Consider the following 22,139-nt stretch of genomic DNA (forward strand, 5'->3'; position numbering starts at 1 on the left):
TATCACTGCACATTAAAATTAGGTATACAGTTCCGTCATCAGTTTGCACCACATATGATCTGGGCGTATGATGTGGTGATGTCTTACTACCGTCCTTGGCTTCCATTCTCTACATTCACACAACCACACTTCCGCCATATATGTACTGATGGAACTTACGACAGGCGAAGACTACTGCCAGCATTTCAGCTTCAATGGTAGCATATCTGCTGCTCTCTGTGTCTGTCATAGCTCGAGACGCAAAACCTACAGGTTTCCCCTCTTGTAATAACACTGTTCCTAAGTGGATTGTTATTGGTTTGGTGGCGTCATAATACTGTAGGAGTGGTGATCGTGAAACAAGCCGCTCCTTAATCAGTTAATCTTCTCAAAGATTGTTTGCTGTGGTTGATCCCAGTGAAATAGTGCATCAGCTTTCTCAAGTTCTCTGAGCGGCGCATCGACATTGGACAATCCAAGAATATACTGACGTAGGAATTGCACAAATCCGAAAAAGCGTTTGACGTCTTCTTTACTACTTGGCGTTAGCGTTTTCCGAATAGCCCAACATAAGGCACTTATTTTTTCCGAATCTTACATTTTTATCGACTGAGCTTTAACCCTTGCGTTGGCGCTCGCTCCATGAACTTGGTCAATCATTCATCATGTGTTGTTTCATCTCCAGCAACAATTACGTCACCCATAATAACCTCCACACCGTTTAGATCTTCAACCATTCTATCCATGGTTCTTTGAAGTATCTCTGGGGCACATTTTACTCCAAAAGGGGGCCGCGTAAACCTGACACTTTATATAGCTTCAGTTGCCAGCACCTATTCTTTGCATCCAATATGCTAAATGTATTAGCACCTTCGAGTGCTAATACTCACCCGAGTGGGCAGAGTATGTTTATGCTAATTATGTCGCACCCGGTGGTTTTTACCGGTGCACTGACTGTCACATCATCTGTAAATTTGATCAACACATATGTTATTATCAGCACTGTACCATTTGTCTGTGGCACACCTCTATTTATGTGAGCATATTTCGTATCGATTCCATCATTACAACTCTTTGTTTTTGATTCGATAGAAAATTAATGATCCAGTTTATGATGTATGGATTTAGATTATATATGTATGGATTTGTACAACTATTGAAATAGTTTTCGGCTTTTTTTTTAAACACCCTGACACTTGTGGGTCCCAACAGAGTGCTTAAGCATTCAAACTCTAAAAATTGTTAGATTGTTATGATTGTTAGATTGTTAAATTACATTGTTATGGGTGATTTCAATAGTTTTCGTTTTTTTAGAGACACCCTGTATATGTATGAATTTCTCGCAAAGGCCAAAGGATGTTGTGAGGCAGACGATGATGGGATTATGAACAATTAGTTAAAGATTCAAGTCACAGAAACGGCATTTATTCAGTCTGAAGTGACATAAATAAAGCGATAAATTCGATTGGCAAACTAGACGAATTTGACGAAACACGCGAGAACTGGACGACATATATAGAAAGAGTGGAACAATATTTCCTGGCAAGTGATGTAGAAAATGAAAAAAAGTGGCAGTTTTGTTGACCGTAATCGGAGGTAAGACATATAGTTTATTACGAACACTAACTTCCTTTGAAAAACCGACAACAAAATCATTCGATAAAATAGTGGCAATCCTTAAAGAACATTTATTACCCAAACCCCTGCTTATGGCAGAACGATTTAGATTTCATAAGCGAGATCAACGAGAAAACGAAAATATTCATATACCTATATGGCCGAAATTAAAAAGTTATCAGAACATTGCGAGTTCGGGATTGTGGCGATTTCAAGCAAACCATCAATCCAGTATTGCAAGTCCAACAATACCCCCTTCCAAGAATTGATGATATTTTTGCCACCCTCAGGGGAGGGGAAAGGTAAGCAAGCATATTTACAAATGGAAATGGAAGAAGAATTAAAGAAACTACTAACAATCAATACACACAAAGGACTATTCCAGTACAACCAACTTTTATTTGGTGTAGCTTCTGCTCCTGCAATTTGGCAGCAAGCCATGGATCAAATATTGGAAGGAATTCCCCACGTGAAATGCATTCTGGATTATATGATCATTTCTAGTGCAACTGACCAAGAGCATCTTGCCAACCTTGAAGAAGTCCTTAGCCGACTTAGCAAACATGGGTTGAGAGCCAACAGTAGCAAGTGTGAGTTCTTCAAAGAAAGAATTGAGTTTTGTGGTCATGAGATCAGCAAGCTGGGTCTACACAAGTCCCAACAGAAACTGAGTGGATGCTGTACTGAATGCGCCACGACCTGAAAATGTTTCCCAAGTTCGTTCCTTTGTTGGTCTCATCAACTATTACCACAATTTTCTTCCAAACCTTTCCACCTTACTCCAATCACTAAATCAGCTGCTGGAGAAAGACAAGCCATGGAAATGGACCCCTGGATGTGAGCAAGCATTTCTCAAAGCAAAGGAGTTAATTGCATCGGAGGAAGTCCTGGCACACTATGATCAACGTCCTATCAAGTTAGCATGCGATGCTTCCCCGTATGGGCTAGGGGCAGTCCTAACACAGGTCATGCCCGAAAATCAAGGTCACTCAAAAAAACGGAAAAACATTATTCACAGATTGACAAGGAGACACTGGCATTAATATGGGGGGTGAAGAAATTCCACACTTACATATTTGCACGACACTTCACTCTGCGAACAGATCATAAACCCCTCACGGCAATTTTCAGCCCAACCAAAGCCATACCAGCAATGACGGCAGCCCGCCTGCAACGGTATGCGCTGTTTCTTTCAGGATTCGACTACGAGATCGAATACCGCAGTTCGACATAACATTGTAATGCAGATGGATTATCCCGTCTACCCCTAGCTACAACGGAAGATAAAGATCAGTCAGTTGACCCAGTAGAGGCATTTCACGTATCACAGTTCAATATGTTGCCTGTCACTTGTCAGCATGTACGTAAAAAAACCCAACGGGATTCGACCCTGGTCCAAGTGTATGAACATGTCATGAAAGGTTGGCACGAAAATAAAGACCCCACTCTCGGACCATTTTATGCACGGAGAAACGAACTGACCGTGCACCAAGGATGCATTATGTGGGGAGGTAGAGTTGTTATTCCTACGAAGTTACGAAGCGAGGTACTGCAAACATTACACGAAACTCACGTTGGTGTCGTCAGAATGAAAGCCTTGGCGAGAAATTACGTCTGGTGGCCAGGGATTGATGTCGAGATTGAAATGTTAACGAAAGGTTGCAGTGGTTGTCAACGGACTCAGCATGCACTCAAACATGCGCCTCTACACCCCTGGGAATGGCCATCGACCCCCTGGCAACGTATTCATATCGATTTTGCGGGACCTTTCCTTGGAATGATGTTTTTAGTGATCGTGGACGCTCATTCCAGATGGCCAGAGGTGATTATTATGCACTCTAATACAACGACACCCAAAACAGTTGAAGCTCTACGAACAGTTTTTGCTCGGAACGGGATACTACAACAACTCGTCAGTGACAACGGTCCACAGTTTACTGCAGAAGAATTCCAGCTGTTTTTAAAGAAAAACGGAGTTAAGCACATAAAATCTGCACCATATCATCCAGCAACTAATGGAATAGCAGAAAGATTCATTCAAACTTTAAAACAATCGCTGACGTCAATGAAGGAAGAACCAGGCTTCACACAGACTAAGCTATCTAAATTCCTAATGAAACACAGAAATACGCCACATATAGTACTACCGGTAAGACACCAGCATCTCTCTTCATGGGACGAAACTTACGCACGCGTTTAGACTTGATCAAACCAGATATTAGAAAACACGTCATAGATAAACAAGTCAGTCAAGCCAAACCTAAAGGTGCTATCGCCAGTAATGCACGTCAACTTTTCATTGGGCAAGCAGTGAGTGTCAGAAATTACCGCGCGAAGGAAAAGTGGATCCAAGTCATATCAAGTGGAGGTCGCACCAAATGTTATTTGGAGGAGATATATCGATCAGTTACGTGCTTCAGAGAACAAAAACAAGACCCAAGAAATGGAATCTGCAGTTGCTAGTAATGCTCTGAGAGGGGAAAATGAAAACGAGGTGGAAGATGAAATAGCATTGGACGTACAAAAGCAGGGAGGTCCTCCTAAACCAAACCAAGAAGCGGATGAGGTAGAACCACAGGAACAACCTTATCCTCTCAGACTTCGGCAAGAACCAGTTAGACTAGGATTTGATAGTTAGACCGGACAGACCACTATATATACATATATGTTTAAACTAGGGTGCGAAGCTTTTCGGACACCAACTGTTAACAGTTGAATATTGATATTAGAGGGACAACATTTATTAGTGGGGAGAGATGTATTGTATGAACCAGCATGCATAGCGGGCCAAACAGGGACCGACACGTGTTGACATTTAGCCTTAGAAAGAGTATCGTAATGGTTGAAGTTTAGTTGTATCATTGACAAAAATTAAATCGAAAACGCTACACCCTCGCAGTGGCGTGCTGGCAGGGGGGGCCGGGGGGCCATGGCCCCCCCAGCGAAGGTTTTTCAGGGGGCGCCATGAGGCATAGACGGGGCGCCGAAATTGCACAACATCACCGAAAGGCGAAAGCACACAAAATGCCGCACATAAAAGCGTTAGACCGAATTGGAATTTTGTCGGGAAATACACTAGATAACGATTAATACACATCGTCAACAGAGAACGCGGAGAAGTTATATAACTTTGTCTTTGTACAAATGCATTGCTTTATTTTGAACATGGCCATTTTGCGATTGCATGTATAGAAATTCGGAATTTGCTTCGGAACATTAAAACGTAATTATCAATTTCCAATCCCAATCAGTTCTGCCACTGCTGAGCGCTCATTCTAAGCACTTTAGAGAGTGAAAACTCGAATTCGGTCAACTATGTTGCAAGGACGGTTCGAAGCTTTACTTTTGATGGCTTGTGAGTGCGGAATTTTAAAGTCTCTGGAGTCTGGACAGAGAGCGCATAATTGACGTCTTTGCAACTTGGAACTTTCAAAAGGACTTTTAAAGTAAATTAACATTTAACAGCCTTTCAAAATCCTTTATCCTTATTCGTAGAACAAGAAAACTCAAAACTATGCGAACATAATTTAATTAATAATAACTTTTTATGTGATTTATATTCAATTACTTTAGCCCTTTACTCATTAATGCATTTGCTTTATTTATCTAAATATTTCGTCAAATCGTCTCTTAAAACGCAAGAAATTCCTTTTCGAGCACAATTGAAAATTTTCCGAGCGAATATGCCTATCGCGCAGTCATACGTCTATGATATAAAAATTACAAGGACGAAAGGGGGCGCCAAATTCCAGCTGGCCTCCCCTAGAGAACACGGGCCAGCACGCCACTGCATGACCCTCGACCTACCAAACGGATAACCCACACGACAATGTCCTATTGACGCCCACCCATTTTCAACAGGCATGCAGGTTGGGGGACGGTTCGCTCCAGAAACCGTTGACGTTTAATCACGGAAGACGGACATCAGGAGGACGGTGACCGGAAGTGAAACACAACAACGGAGCATGTGTGTTATGTGTTATTGTTGATTATATTTCTTAGAAATATAAATCAGGGCGTTATAAATATATGAAGAATAATACATGGATGCCGGGAAATATGGAATTTATTTCGAGTGTTGAGGATGGAACTGTTTTTTCACAGATCGGTGGACCAAGCACGATAATCGCACATGTGTTATTATCATGAATAATCGTACATGTGCATTATTATTATTATTATGATTATTATTATTATTATTATTATTATTATTATTATTATTATTATATTTATTATTATTTTATTATTATATTATTATTATTATTATTATTATTATATTATTATTAATATTATTATTATTATTATTATTATTATATTATTATTATAATATTATTATTATTATTATTATTATTATTATTATTATTATTATTATTATTATTATTATTATTATTATTATTATTATTATTATTATTATTATTATTATTAGTTTTGGCATATCTTAGTCAATCAACATCAAGTTCATCAATAGCTCCTGGGAGGTCAGACTCTGTGAAAACTTTTAATGATCAACTATCTCCTGCATTACAAACCACTGAAGTACCAACTTTACCATATTGGTCTTTCCTATTAACCAAAATACGATCTAATACTATACCGTCGCTTAAATTCCTGTATATAATCTACTTTGCCGTGTTAAGAAGATATAATCGAACCGACGAACTGAAAGGGGCAATAGTTTGAAGCGAATTTGCGAAGCACTGTTTCAGCGACAACTAGTCAATATGGCTAATCGAAGGCAATATAAACACAGGCGTAAGTGGACAGATCAAATGAATGAGGACCTTTTGATTTGCAAACGTGAGGCTATGGCAATGACACAAAGGGAACAACCACCGTTGGATGGAAAGGGAAAAAAAAAGGCTATATCAAACTCATGAAAGAGTTATGGGATGCGCAAGGACATAGCGATTATGGTTTCTCAAGCCAGAATTTGCGTGATCAAGCAGCAAGGCTAGAGAAATCGATGGAACAAGAGATCTTGAATACATGCAGGGGAGAAACTACGTCCATGGAAGCAGAAATACCGATTAATATTGAGAAATCTACGAATATGTCCGATTTACTTGAGCTAGAACTTGCTCGCTCAGATTATGCTGATTTTCAACCGCTCCCATCGTCAACAACAAGTGTGGAAAAATTTGAATATGAATTTGAATATGAATAGAACTAATCAAACCCCAAGGGACATTGAAACGGCAGAACAACAAAGTAGCGAAAATGGTAGTGTGATCGGCTGTCTTCCAACATATAATACTGTAGATAATTTATCTGAGATTAAATGGGGGAAACGGAGCGATGGCAGTGCAATTATTGTATCGTCAGCCGCCATAATAACTGCTTACAATGAGATTGTAACTTGGCGCAAAAATGTTTTCCTTGTGCCATATGGGAAAACAGGAAGAGAATTTATTGATTTAGTAACATTGCACATCAATGAATGGAACAACTGTTCGCAAAATCAGCATGTAGCTTTGAAAGCCGCATTCGTGCTCATTGCTCTGGGTCTCCAGAAGCCGAGTCCAAAGTCTAAATCAAAAGATCACCAAGATGCCCTGTCCAAACGCATTAAGCTTTGGAAAGAGGGTGAAATTGAAAAGCTATTGAGAGAAGGAAGAATTATTCAAGGTCGTATTGGAAAGTATAAGAGCTTGAATCGCCCCGATCGATCAAAGATTTTCGCGAACCTTGTGATGGAAGGTCAAATCAGTTCAGCATTACGCTTTTTGAGTGAATCCTCTAGTGGTGGCATTTTATCGCTAACAGATGATGTTATGACGCAGCTGAAAGAGAAACATCCAAATCCACAACCAGCGAAACTAGGATCGCTGCTTTTCGGGCCAGTTGATGAGGGGACACCAGAATCTATATATTTGGAGATTAATGGTGATATGATAAGGCAGGCTGCACTGCGAACCAAAGGTTCTGGTGGACCGTCCATGGTCGACGCGAATGGGTTCAGACGGATGCTCGCATGTAAATCATTCAAGCAGTCCTCTTCAAGGCTTTGTGAGGCGATAGCCAAGATGACCAGGACTTTGTGTACTCAATACATCGATCCCAAGACCATAGAGCCTTTGATAGCCAACCGCTTAATCCCCCTTGATAAAGGAGAGGGCTCTGTGAGGCCAATTGGTGTTGGAGAAGTCCTGAGAAGGATCATTGGAAAGTGTGTTTTGAACGTTAGCAAGAGAGATGTGATGGAAGCTAGCGGTTCTCTACAATTATGCGCTGGCCAGAAATGTGGAGGGGAAGCAGCAGTACACGCTATGCATGCTATCTTCGAAGCTGACGACACCGATGCCATCTTATTGATTGATGCGTCTAACGCATTCAATGCTTTGAATCGAGTGGCTGCCCTGCATAATATTCGTGTGCTGTGTCCGGTGATTGCTGTTTACATCATTAACACCTATAGAGAGCCAGCTCGGCTGTTTATTACAGGAGGGAAAGAGATTTTATCAGCTGAAGGAACGACACAGGGAGATCCGCTAGCTATGGCCATGTACGCTTTAAGCGTACAGCCTCTCATTACCAGTCTACAAGTGGCGTCAAAGGTGAAACAGTGTTGGTTCGCAGACGATGCTAGTGGAGCTGGTACTGCTGAACAGATTAAGAAATGGTGGGATGCCTTGACTGTTCTGGGACCTGACCTAGGATATTATCCGAATGACAGCAAGTGTTGGATTATTGTGAAACCAGACAAAGAGGGAATTATACGAGAAGTGTTCAGAGAAACGAATATCAACATCACGACCGAAGGAAAGAAACTTCTCGGAGCGGCTGTTGGCTCACAACAGTATCGAGAGGAATATTTCAGCGACTTAGTATCTAAATGGGTCAGCGAAATTGCCCAGTTGGCTGAATTTGCCTTGAGTCAACCACAAGTGTGTTACGCAGCCTATACGTTTGGCCTAAAACATCGGTGGACCTACTTTTTAAGAACACTGCCAGATATTCAAGATTTACTGCAACCACTTGAGAATGCGATATCTCAAGTGCTCATTCCCGCCATAATTGGTCATGAATGTAGCCAACAGGACAGGGACATCCTAGCATTACCCGCACGACTGGGAGGAATGGGTTTAGAAAACCCATTTCATGAAGCGAGTTTTGAATACGCCTCATCAGTGAAAGTTACGACGCCGCTTGTTAAACATGTTATGTCACAAACACATCAGTTACCAGACGAGTCGTGTGTTCAATTGCTACAACAGGAGGTTAGGAGAGAAAGAACATCAAAGCTCAACGAAACAGCGAAGAACATCAGAGAAAGCGCATCACCAAGAGTCAACCGGATGTTGGACCTGACAGCGGAGAAGGGCTCATCAGTTTGGTTAACGGTGCTTCCCATTCGAGATATGGGCTTTAATTTGAACAAACGGGAGTTTCGAGATGCTGTCAGATTACGTTATGAGTGGCCAGTGGACGATGTACCCTCCACGTGTGCATGCGGAGATGCCTTTACGGTGGACCACGCAATGATCTGTAAACGAGGTGGTTTTACCATCCAACGACACAATGAATTAAGAGATCTTGAAGCGGAATTATTGAACATAGTTTGTAATGATGTTGAGACTGAACCGGTCCTTCAAGACATCTCGGGTGAAAGACTTCATAGAGGATCTAATGTGTCGCAGGATGCAAGGCTGGATATACATGCTCGCGGTTTCTGGGAGCCACAACGGTCGGCATTTTTTGATGTGAGGGTATGTCACCCGAACGCCGAATCCTATGGTGACCTGGAACAGCGCAGATATACAGAAAGCATGAGATGGAGAAGAAACGCCAATATGCCAGTCGCGTACTAGATATAGAACAAGGAACATTCACGCCCTTAATTTTTACAACAACTGGCGGAATGGGTCCAGAGTGTATGCAGTATCACAGTCGCCTTGCAGAGTTGATAGCACACAAAAAGGGAGAACAGTATGAGAAAACGATCTCTTGGATAAGAGCCAAAGTATCGTTTGCGTTGTTGAGAGCTGCTCTCGTATGTTTGAGAGAATCCAGGACAGCAAGGCGAAGATATAACCTCGCGAACACTGACATTGACATTGATATTGCTGAAGGAGCAATTTAAGACGATTGACTGATAGCTCTTAAAACAAATTTCTTAACATTTTTATAAAATTTTTAGAGTTGTGGAAAGGACATAATATAAAGTAACATTTTAGTGTTAGGAGATATGGAAAATAAACATTATTATTATTGCTGTATAAAATTTATTTCTAAATAATGACATATTTGTACTATCTGTTTTTAATATCCAAATAAATTATTATTATTATTATTATTATTATTATATTATTTATTATTATTATTATTATTATTATTATTATATATATTATTATTATTATTATTATTATTATATTTATTATTATTATTATTATTATTATTATTATTATTATTATTATTATTATTATTATTATTATTATTATTATTATTATTATTATTATTTAAAAATATTTGAAAACGGTAGTCCTTCAGGGCACGTAGGCTCCCGCTTTTCAAGGAGCCGTTTGTGAATTACTTACTACAATTATAATACAAATATTAAATTTTAAATTAACAACTATATCACACAACTATTTTACTACAGTTAACCTACATACTATTTACAAATTCTAATTACTTAGAAACTTCAGCTGCGGTCAAGAATGAATTTGAATTTTTCAAGGCTCTTTTGTTGCTTAGTTTCATTTGGTAAGCTGTTCCATAAGGATGCAGCTGAGTAACTAATACTCTTTTTCATAAAATTTGTTATTGGTTGGCATGTTATTATCGCTTGTCAAAATGGCGGATTCGTCAATAAAACACTGCATATTATATAATAAATACTTTGTAATGTATATGTTAGACTTACGTATACGTGCCCGAAACGAAATTTTCCGCTCGATTTTTTTTTCAATTGTGAGAATTCGACCGTAGCGGATTATCTTCATCAATAACAATTGAAAAGAATATCGAGTGAAAAAATTCGTTCGATCGAAAAATTCCGCCTAGTGGAATTTCGAAAACCGCTATTAAACAGACTAGAGAGTTTTTACGTCATATGTCCACAAGCACAAACTGTCTTTTCCGGCCCTTCGGATGCTAATTGGCAAATCCTGTGCGTATGTGTGATCTTCTGACGTTCGTCGAACATTTCTGCCAATATTGTCATTCAAGATATTGCTTTCGTGTTCATGATATGAATTTTTCCGTAAAGTAATTCCGTCATCAAAACGTTGCGACACGGCTGTTGTATTAATCCGGAGGTTGGCAAACAGTGGGCAAGGTCCAGAACAACAGTAAGTCTAAATTTTATACTTTTTTCTATGTAATTTATAGTTAAAATTGGAGGTCATTAATGATGTATGGGTAAAATTGAAAATTAGTATGCATGCCACAAATTTGTCTATGAGCTGCTATCAAGGAGAAGTATTATAATGATTTGTATTCTCGAAAAGTTTTATATACATAGCCATAGGATATGGCCACACGCCAACTGGCCACGAAAGAAAAGTAAATTAAATCGATTTAAACATTTGCACCTATATGTCTATGCATGCATGAGCTGCTATCAGTATTATAATATTTGTATTCTCGAAAAGTTTTATGACATGGGATATGGCCACACGCTGGCCACAACTGGCCACTACAGAAACATGAATTAAATCGGTTTAAACATTGGCACCTATATGTCTATGCATGAGCAGCTATCAAGGAGCAGTATTATAATATTTGTGTTCTCGAAAAGTATATATATATATATATATGATTTTGTAGTAGGATATGATACCGAGTGGCTGCCCGCTATGGCAAGCAGAAAATTCTACCTGACCACGGCAGGATTTGAACCTGCGGCCTTCGGTATACTAGTCCGATGCTCTGCCAACTGAGCTACATGGCCAACACGGGTTTTCTTGATATTTCGAAACAATACTAGTTTTTTCGATATCAAGAGCTTATCAGCTCAATAGGTGGATTAATTATTTGCATGAGGATGGTACTCGGGAAAGGGACTGAACCACAATAACCAATCAGATTTAGTATTTGAGTGTAACTATCCAATCAAATTACAGGGGAAAATGGAACACAAGTTTATTATTTTGAATTTTTAAATGCCCCGCAAAATTTCTTTACGGTTCTTTCAGCCGGCAATAAATCGTTTTGAATTTGTTTAATCTTTTGTATGATTTCAAAATGAATATAATAAAGTGGAAATTGCACTTTGTGTCGTGCAATTTTAGGGTGAAATCAAACTTTTGATTTCGATTTTGTGATCACGCGTTTGATTTCACACCAAATTGCACTCCACTCAGTGCAATTACCATTATTTAAAATCACATATAACATTTATAGTCATATAATTAAATTGCATGCAGTCATTTATTAATTAATTAATTATTAAACATAGCTACAGCGCAGAGATTTATATGTATACCATCATTTTTTTCCACTGCCTCTCAACGTTATCCTCCAACGGTGATTCTTGTGTAGAAAAAGCTTTCCGAGCGCGAGTCAGTTTTAAAATATATATATTTTTGCATATAACAGGCAAAGACGGATATCCATTCGGAAATCAAAAGTGCCGGATATTCGATATTCAAATATTAGTTTATACAATGTCAATGGACATATCACTTACCGCCCAGTTAGTGGGCATTCTCATTGCATTATTTATATATCTTAAGACTCTTAGCCACGAATCATCAACGTCTTGTGTTTCCCCTCCAAGCAAGGTCGGTGGCATCATGCAGTTTTTGAAAGAATCTCTGCCGTATCCCTTCTGGTTTTCATTCCTGGCTGTCGCCGCAACCAATGGCGATGACAATGGCAACCAAACCACACAAGCACAAGCTGAATTATTTCTCAAAAATGCCTACAAGATATTGACGGAATATTCCTACAAAAGCAGTCTGGCGGCTTGGGCAAGGGCTACTAACATCACAGACTACAACTCACAGGTTGAAATCAAAGCTTATCTCGCCTACACCGAAGTTTACGCAGAAGTCCAGAAGAATGCTTCCAAGTTTGACTTGAACAAACTGGACTACGACACGTCACGACAGATTAGAATGCTGAGTAACTCCACGAACCTAAAAAATCAGACGGAATTTGAAGAATCGGAGAAGCTTGGTTCGCGATTGAGCAAATTATACAGCACGGCTAAAGTTGGCAATAACTCACTAAGTCCCCAGTTAGTTAACATCATGGCAAAATCGCGCGATTATGATGAACTTCTTCAAGCTTGGTGGGGTTGGCGTAACGAATCCGGACGGAAAATGAGAGATGTTTATAGACGTTTCGTTGAATTAAAAAACAAAGGTGCAAGGGAAAATGGCTATACAGATCGCGGACAGGCATGGAGAGGACGCTATGAGGTTGACGATCTTGGCAATATTGTAGAAAAATTGTGGAATGACCTACGGCCGTTGTATCTCGAAATGCATGCATATGTACGGTACAAGTTAACAAAAACCTATCGTGGAAAAGTTTTAGAGAACGACTACATTCCAGCCCATTTGCTAGGCAACATGTGGGCACAGAGCTGGGTTAACATATATGATCTTGTAGAGCCTTATAAAAACAAGCCTAGCCTGGATGTCACGTCGAATTTGAAAAAGGACTCACGGTATAATACACCAGAGAAATTGACTAAATTAGCAGAATCATTTTTTGAGTCAATCGGTCTCAAAAAACTGCCAGCAAATTTCTACAAAAATTCGTTGTTACAAAAACCTAAGGATCGCGATGTTGTTTGCCATGCTTCTGCCTGGGATTTCCTGCTGTATCAGGACGTCAGGTAAGATACGGATTTTTTATTTGATACTCAGTTTGTTCACCTTTATTCAAAAGATGCGTTTATACAGAGAATTTCCGCCACGATTCAGGCATTAGATATTTACAAAGCAATGCTATACACGGATGTGGTCATTCACCCCGCATGGTTTTGTCAGAAAAAAATTCTGTATCTGTCCTCCGCTCGAAGACTATGATTTGTTACTGTAGCGCGTGTTTATCGAAAAAACTAGAAAAACTGTGAAGTTAATGCTTGATTCCCACGGGCGCTTTTTCTCGTCGGAATGCGAAATATTTAGCCTGTTTCTTTTAATTTATGAGCATTCCAATAAATTAATTCTGCTTCAGCTTGATTGCCCACAATTCAAAAGAACCAGGCGGTCCAGGCGAAATATTTCGCGTTTCACTTGAAAATTTCGTCCGTAGGATCAGGGTTTTGATCAGGGCTTTGAACAGGGCTTTGGGACTGTTCACAAGAGCCACTTTACCGCAATTTAACGAGCGTGAAATTGATTTTTAAGGTATTAAAAAAAGTTTTTGAAACAACCAATCACATGCTATTGTCAAGACGATTGCAACGTAATGCACGACTACCAGGGCAATGTTATTTACACATTTCCATCCCTCAAAGCCATTTTAGGCATCGTTAAATCTTAGTAGTCTACATCGAACTGAATTACACTTAGTTAGCCTAAACCGTATTATATCTTATTTTAAACTTGTATAACATGTTAACAGTAACTTCGTTTATTGTGTTCGAATTAACTTATGGTTTGCATGGTTCCCCCAGTCTAGCTATTTAGCTATACGATCAGGGTGTAATGAATACATAGATGCATGCGAAATATCGTTTTGTCATCAAATGTATGACAGGTTCTTATCATCAGAGCTTAAAAGCTCTGCATGACGTGCAGCCCAAACTATGACAGCTAATATACTGATAGTATATAGAAAGGATGGAGGGTCTCAAAACTGCGATTGATATACGAACGCTAACCCACAACCCACGAGTAAAGCTAACTCAGCAAGCGTCGCTCAACTGAGCGGTAAGATTTTCCATTGTGCGATTTGTTTGCGTGAGGATTTGATGACGGGAGGTCTTGCGTAAAAATGTAGGACTCAAGTTTGTGGATATATGAGACGCATTATTCAACTAGCCAATAACAACGCGTTACGCGTAGCCTGTACCGCGTGGTCTCGTCATATCGCTTTAAAATAAATAAGAAATACAATCATATTGAATGAAAATTGACTATTGGTTTCTATGTATTCATTAAGTTAATGCGGTAGGCTTAACTCCAGTCAATATTGTAATCTTTTAGCCATTATTCGTTTCAAAATTGCGCGCAGCTGCTTGCTTGCTTTCATTAAGCAGATATAAAAGACAAACGGGTCAAACGTTTAAGAGCCTCTATTTATTGTACTGCATGCAGCTGATGGATTATTTTGACAAAACACTGAAATGTCGTATTATGATCACTTGAATAGACAACACTTGAAATTTAAAAGATCGGTGCGGCAACGTGTACATACATGTGCCGTGCGATGTTTGTCATGTGCTCATCGGATGAGACATGACAGGATATCGCGGGCGAGGCCCGCGTTTTTAATTTCAGCAGCAGCGGTTATCTTTAAAAATCTAGCGCATTTGTATTCGAAGCCTCTGCGGAGGAGAGAGACAGGATATTCAGCTCCGGGTTCGTGGCTCCAGATTCGCTAAAACGGAGCTGGCTCCGGATTCGGACGAACCCGGAGCTGGAGTGGCTAGTTTTCATTACACACCGATGTAACCGCTTCGCGTTTAATGGAAATCGAAAAATTTAAAAAGGCCATTTTTCTTTGTTATATTGTTAAGAACATGGCCGTAAATGAAGTTTTATTTTATCTAGTTTGCTCGCAATAGCTCCGTAAAGTTGGCTATTTTTGCGCAAGGTTGACTGGTCAGCAGCCTGGGCGACCGCAAGGCTTTATAAAGGTTCGATTTACGCAAGTTTTTGTAAAAACTAAAAGATGGCCATTCGAAAGAAACCTTATGAGAATATCCTTATAACTTGCGAAACCACGACAGGCAACTTTTGCATGTAAACATAGAAAATCCAGAAGACATGTAAAGTCCAGCCGCCTGATTTCATGCACGCACCCGCGTGGCATAAATTTAAACGTCGAACATTTCATGTGCGGAATTGAATCAGTGCAAATGGGCTGAAACAAAGACTTTAGTTCATTAACATTAGGTTCGGCACATGAAAAGCTCGACGTCTAAAACAGGCCTTATAATCACTTTTTAATAAGTATTTTTGTATTTAAAACGTTGTTAACTTTAATCATGTATTAAGCCAGGTGTATAGAAAAGTAGTTAGCGTTAATCGTTGTTAAAACGCAGTTATTAAACTTAATCATCCTAAAGGGCATCGTAAACTTTCTGAAACATAGCTAGGTTTAGGTTCTTCTTCGCATTTTGGCGACGTTTTTAATTCACGAACGCCGACCGGAAATAAATTAAGACGGTCTTTCTTGTTTGAACGCGAACGAGAAGTCCTGTCCACAGCGGGACGCGCGCTAAACGGATATGTTATGAAAAGGAGAGTTATGTTAAACCACGCCCAAACCACACCCAGATGTTTCTTGAACCAACGTGAGGGAGTTCTGTTTGATGTAACTCTCTTTCTGTAACATTATGACGATGTTGGAGATTAAAAATCTTTTTTCATTAGAAGTTAGGTCAATTTTGGGAAAATCACGAAATCTAAGTGTATCTGCAACTCAATTAACGATCTTCTTTCCCAAAGCTGACATAACTCTCTGCATAACAAACAAGCCGTGAATTACTCCAGAACCTTAAATCTAGTAATCCAAGAAAATGGTGGGGCTCCATTAAAAATTATCGGGTAAGAAGAAACCGTCAACCAATGCCATCAATACGGTGTGACTCTTTCTGGCAAAGATCTAGCCCAGTTGTTGAATGACCGGCATTTTGTTAGTGTCATGATCTGACCTTCCACAGCTTGACCTTTCCTTATTGCCAATTTGCCACTTACCATGCACGTGATGAGGTTTGTGAGAACTTGCTAGGGGTCAACGTCTATATAAATCACACGGTCCTGACGTTATCCCTAACTGTATTCTCAAGGAGTTTGTATATGAGCCGGCAGATCCTGTTTCCACCATTTTTAATACATCTTTAATACATCTGCCTAATCTAAAACTGTTTTATATTGCAGCAAAAAACTTTGTGTTGTTTAATTTTCACAAGCACGATGGCGTTGTGTTGTTTAGTTCACATACAAACATGATTGTCTTTTGCATAAGTAAACACATTGATTCAAGTGTGTGAGTGAGCAAATCTTTGCAACAATTCTAAAATCTTAATCGTTTGAAGTTGCATCGTGAGCCTAGACATGTTTATATTTTTGTAGAATCAAGCAATGCGTGGAAATAACGCACAACCACCTGGTCACTTTGCATCATGAACTTGGACACATACAGTACTATTTGCAATACGGGAACCTGCCTTATGTTTATCGGACAGGTGCTAATCCGGGATTTCACGAAGCTGTGGGGGACCTGATGTCACTCTCTGTTGATACACCTGGCCACTTAGAAACACTCGGTTTGTTAAAAGACTACAAAAGTGATAATGGTAAGAAAAAATTGCATTTCAGTGTAATCATGGTCATTCTATAGAGCATTGTAGTGGATTTTGTGGGTGGAATCATACATTAACACCATTTGTTCGTATTGTATTGTTCGCAGACATCGGTAGTTGGACTTCGTTTTCTCTTTCTCTGATGATTTCAGTGTCTGTGAGTTACCGCAAGAAGATTGTGCTATTCTTGATTGTGCTTTGGCTTATTTACTGCATTTCCTTGTAAAAGGCGTTTCAGTGACGAAAATACAATACATAAAATTTACCATTTTAGTGAAAAAGTTCAGTCCAAAAAAACACAGTGCAGCAATAACGTCTAATCGTGCGGTGTAGTTTGTTATAGAAGACCCTTAAGTTTGAATACCTGTGTAAATCAACATTTTTTTGCATCGTTTCACATTGTTTTCTCCGCCAGAGTTACTAACATCGCTGGTCATTTGCAAATGTTCCGATATTTTTTATTCATTCGAAGCGTTATATAAGAAAACTGTACCCAAATATAGTAGCCTGCGAGTCGCGTATCCGGCTGCAGCATGGTTTGGTGATGGCGAGTTCTACGAGTGTTTTAGTTTTCAGAATAGCCATAACAGTCCATTATGACAGTCCATATATATAAATATCAATTGCTTTGTATAGGTGCACCAATTATATTATTTATTACTGCCTATACTCGACATACTGCATTTTTCACTTTTAATATATCTCTAGAGGCGGACATTAATGCCCTAATGAAAATGGCAATGAGAAAAGTGGCATTCCTTCCGTTCGGCTACCTTATTGATCAATGGCGGTGGAATGTATTCAATGGTAAAATCAGTGAAAAAGAATACAATGCAAAATGGTGGGAATTGAGACGTAAATATCAAGGCATTAAACCACCTGTTCCAAGAAGTGAAGACGACTTTGATCCGGGTGCCAAATACCATATTCCTAGCGATACGCCATATATCAGGTTTGTAATTATCGTAAAGCCGGTTTTCCACTAGCGATATTTTTCGCGCGAATCGACATTTTACTTTTGTTCCAGAGCTCTCAACTGCAACCATCTGGAACAAATTGCTCAAATACAAAGGAATAAAGTCGCTTCGCGCGAAAAATATCGCTAGTGGAAAACCGGCTTAAGATCGTAGCCAGTAGCGTAGCCAGACTGACGATTTTTCCCGCTATGCTAATATTTTGGTGTTCACTGACTGTGAAAACAATAGATTTCTAAAGGCATGAATAATTATAATAACTCGAAATTTACATAGCGGGACAAAATCGTCAGGCTGGCTACGCCACTGATCGTAGCTATGTATCGTGGGTATCAAGTTTATCAACAAAATTAGGTGCATTATATATAACATAATCTACACCGCATAACCAAGTGCACATACTGAACCATAAGGCCTAAATCCTCTAAAGCCGGCCTCGTATTCACATACGCAATACCAGTCACCAGATCATACTGGAACTGCCTGCATGAAGTTGCTTAGTTGCCATATGTTAGCGAGTCAGAGAAGTTCAACACTGTTCAGCTCAACCTGCAGAGAATGTATGGAAATTTTCCGCACATAATTCGGCAGATAAACATTCTTACCACCATGCACCAAACCCTTGGGATATTTGGATATGACGCTTTTAGATTGAGAGAGGTTCCGTTCAATTTTATAAAATAAATCCCCAAGATTCTAGCTCTGTTTAACCTGACATAATCTTCAAGTGACAACGGATCTCTCCCAAGTATTGCGAAATTAATAACAATTTATGACACTAAATATGCATCTCAACTATACATTGTTTACGTAAAAATACAACTGCAACATATAAGTAAGCTTCTCCTCCACTTTTTCAACTTCAGATACTCCATTGACACTCCTTCATTCGCGTATCAGGCGTCATTCGCGTTAAGTCAAACTGAAATTAATATTTTTTTACTGCTTTTTAATTTAACAAAAGTGACACTTTACAGAGTTTAACAAAGTAAGTCAAGTAAGAGTAAACGTTCAACAACAATAACCTTTATAAATTTTAGATATTTCATCAGTTACGTCCTACAGTTCCAATTTCACAAAGCTGCCTGTAAAGCTAAAGGTTTCACAGGTTCTCTGTTCAAGTGCTCAATACATAAATCTAAAGCTGCTGGTAAGAAGATTGGGTAAGTAAATTTTTGCGAGGTCGTCATTTTTCGAAAACTATTGTTTGCAGGGGCGTCTCTTCAACCCTAGAAACAATTAATTGCTAACAAAAGAAATCAGTCGGACATAAAACGAATATATGAATATGCCACCCCCCCCCCCTCTGCCGATTAAGCTTCTAGCGACGGCCTTGATTGTTCGAAAACTATAAACTACTCCACACCCATTTCGGGGTGTGTTTCTTTGTTTGAAAGAGTTTCTAATTCGTGGGTGCATATTCATATGTTTGTCTTATGCCCAACAGATTTCTTTTTATAAAGCGATTGTTCCTATACGGTATGTACAAGTATGTGTGAAAATGAAGATATGCCTCCCCAGATGATGTTGTGTTGTCAGCAAATGACAACGATCCTGAGTTTGTGGCGTACATATTAGAATAGTTTCACAAACTGCATGAATAAATACATATACAAGAAAAACGTCCTCATGCATGTCAGTGGATCTAAAGGCGTATGCTGACTTTTCTGTACGCAAACAATAGAAAATAGTGTATTTCTGTCAATAAGTAATGGAACCCCCCCCCATTTAGTTATTCTGTTGTGTCCTTTAAAAAAAATTTGCTTTCGCCCCCCCTGGTGTGTAAGTTACTAATATTTTCTAGTCCATACGGCTGAGGAAATTTCTGAGGCTTTATTTTGTTTTTAGTGCTATGCTTGAGCTGGGTAAGAGTAAACCATGGCCAATTGCTTTAGAGAAGATGACTGGAAGTAAAAATATGTCCGTGGCGCCAATCAAAGAATATTTTGAACCACTGCGAAAGTGGCTGGTGAAAGAAAGATGCGACAAGAAATACAAGGTTGGCTGGCCGGGGCAATCAGCTGATGGCGTCCAAGATTGCGAAACAACAAGCGCGGGGGTAAAGAATGTTAACGGAAAATACTCATCTGCCATTTTGCTTTTCGTGGCCTCGTTACTTCAATTCGTTGTTTCCATGTAACTCGTATATTCATATAGACAAATAGTCTCAATTAAAACATGCAAAATTAATTTTACCAAACTAGATTCTAAGCAAAGAGTGGAAAGATGTGATTTTTAGAGAATTCTAATAGTATCGATAATACTGTATTCCAAAAAAATTGAATTATATGACATCTATAAGGAGTGATCTTTTCATATTACATTCCATGGGGTTTCAAAAAGGTATGTACTGACTACTGAGGTAAATTAGCGAGAACATGCACTTATAACGTATCCGCCAAATTGGAACTAAAAATCATCGAAAAGTTTTTTTCAAAGAATTTACCTACCAAGTCCATTACAGACAGGGGTGGATCCAACGCTAGTGCACTAAGGGGCTGATTCCATGGCGTCTTTTCAGCCCGGGCTGAGTTTCTGCCCGGCAAACCGGGGCCAAAGTATTTTTCGATTACATGGCAAGTTTCAGTCCGGGCTGTGTTATGACACGTCAGAATTATTTTAAGACCAGGGCTGAATGGCTCATGTTTCAAATGCCCTGGTTGAGTTTGTAAAGGCTGCATGGTAGTAGACCTATTTCGATTCTTCGAGCGCTTTAATTCCCGAACGACAATAACTTGATCTTTAAGGGACTATGACTGCACATAAAAATGAAATAAACAAACGAAAAAGAATTGTCAAGGCGAATTTTTCTAGTACACAAAATGACGTAAATTAACTCATAATTTACAATCAACCCGCCCAAATGATCGTCAGAATCCAGACGTGAACTTAGGTGGTCTTATACGCAATTTTTTCTTGAATATTTGGGAATATAAGAATGTTTCTACGTACGCAACTCGTACGATAATGGAGGTTCCGATCTACACACCAACTCGTTCAAATTGTGTCTTGGATCGGCTAAGATCTGGTTAAAGTTTCTTACATTCAGATTCCCTTCGTGCGTTTAATGTTTCCAACCCACTTTCGATCAATCCATCCTTATAATGAGCGGACGGGTAAACAATTCGAAGAGCTCGTTTTTGGACACGTTCATGCAATCTCATCACTGACTTCAATTGGGAAGAATGAACTCCTGATTTTTTTAAAATCAATATGCAGTTCTTTACATTTTTCTGGTGAAGCGGTAGTGATTTGCCTCAAACCATTCCTGAATATCCGTGACAGCATTCTGGATGTTACTTGGTGCGAATTTCAGCACGGATTCTGATATTGTGACTGTTCAATTCTCCGTCTAAAACGCAACCACTTAAATATGCAAGAATATTAATATTGTTCGGGTTTGCACCATAGTTCAGCTAAAATGACTTTTAGCATTGTAAATGAAGGATTAAGAGCCATTTTCAATTCCCAGAGGTACTTATCTATTGCGCTTTAGAGCTGTATTAATGTTCTGCATATTTAAGTGGTTGCTTTTTTTTGGGACTTATAATGACTCGAAATTTACATAGCGGGACAAAGTGTCAGGCTGGCTACGCCACTGGTACAGCGCAATTAGTGTGATACTCTGATCTCCCTGCTATTTCGAAATATTTTAACATGCCGCTCAAGCAAAAGCCTACATTCAGCTGATTATGCATCTGCGATAAAAATTGAAAAGTGATTTATACAACGATGAATTATTTACCTGTCGTCTTGACAGTGATGAATTTTGAATACGCCTTCAATGAAAGCATGCATGTCTGCGCTAACTCACTCAACTTTGCATAAATAAGATGTTTGCGAGGGTACCTAAATATCGAGGCAGGATTCAAGTCAGGACTCAAGTCAGGACTCGAGCCAGGACTCGAGTCAGGACTCGAGCCAAGGACTCGAGCCGACAAGCTCCGATTTAATGACTCATCTACGTCTTGCTGATGGAAACTTCTATTGCCGTCTTTCCCGCGTGCCTGTTGGCGTAAGCGGGTTCTTCCCAGTTTAATGGTTCTTCCCGTGTGCGGACAAATTTTAAGCGCTTTTGTTCATTCGTTCCAGAATAAAGTGCCACGAATGAACAAAAGCGCTTAAAATTTGTCCGCACA

At 39.3% G+C, this 22,139-nt stretch overlaps 1 protein-coding gene across 1 annotated transcript; it reads left to right on the top strand.

Moving 5' to 3' along the window:
- Positions 1-12,332: 12,332 nt before the first annotated feature.
- LOC114536149 (angiotensin-converting enzyme-like) lies at positions 12,333-20,304 on the top strand. The gene is made up of 5 exons (XM_028557499.1): positions 12,333-13,384; positions 16,797-17,020; positions 17,735-17,978; positions 19,041-19,163; positions 19,849-20,304. The coding sequence occupies exons 1-5, from the start codon at positions 12,333-12,335 to the stop codon at positions 20,138-20,140; spliced, it is 1,935 nt and encodes a 644-aa protein (XP_028413300.1). The 3' UTR covers positions 20,141-20,304.
- The last annotated feature ends 1,835 nt before the right edge of the window (positions 20,305-22,139 follow it).

This window comes from Dendronephthya gigantea, unplaced genomic scaffold (assembly GCF_004324835.1).
Source record: "Dendronephthya gigantea isolate DGI-Jeju-01 unplaced genomic scaffold, DenGig_1.0 000131F, whole genome shotgun sequence".
NCBI lineage: Eukaryota > Metazoa > Cnidaria > Anthozoa > Malacalcyonacea > Nephtheidae > Dendronephthya > Dendronephthya gigantea.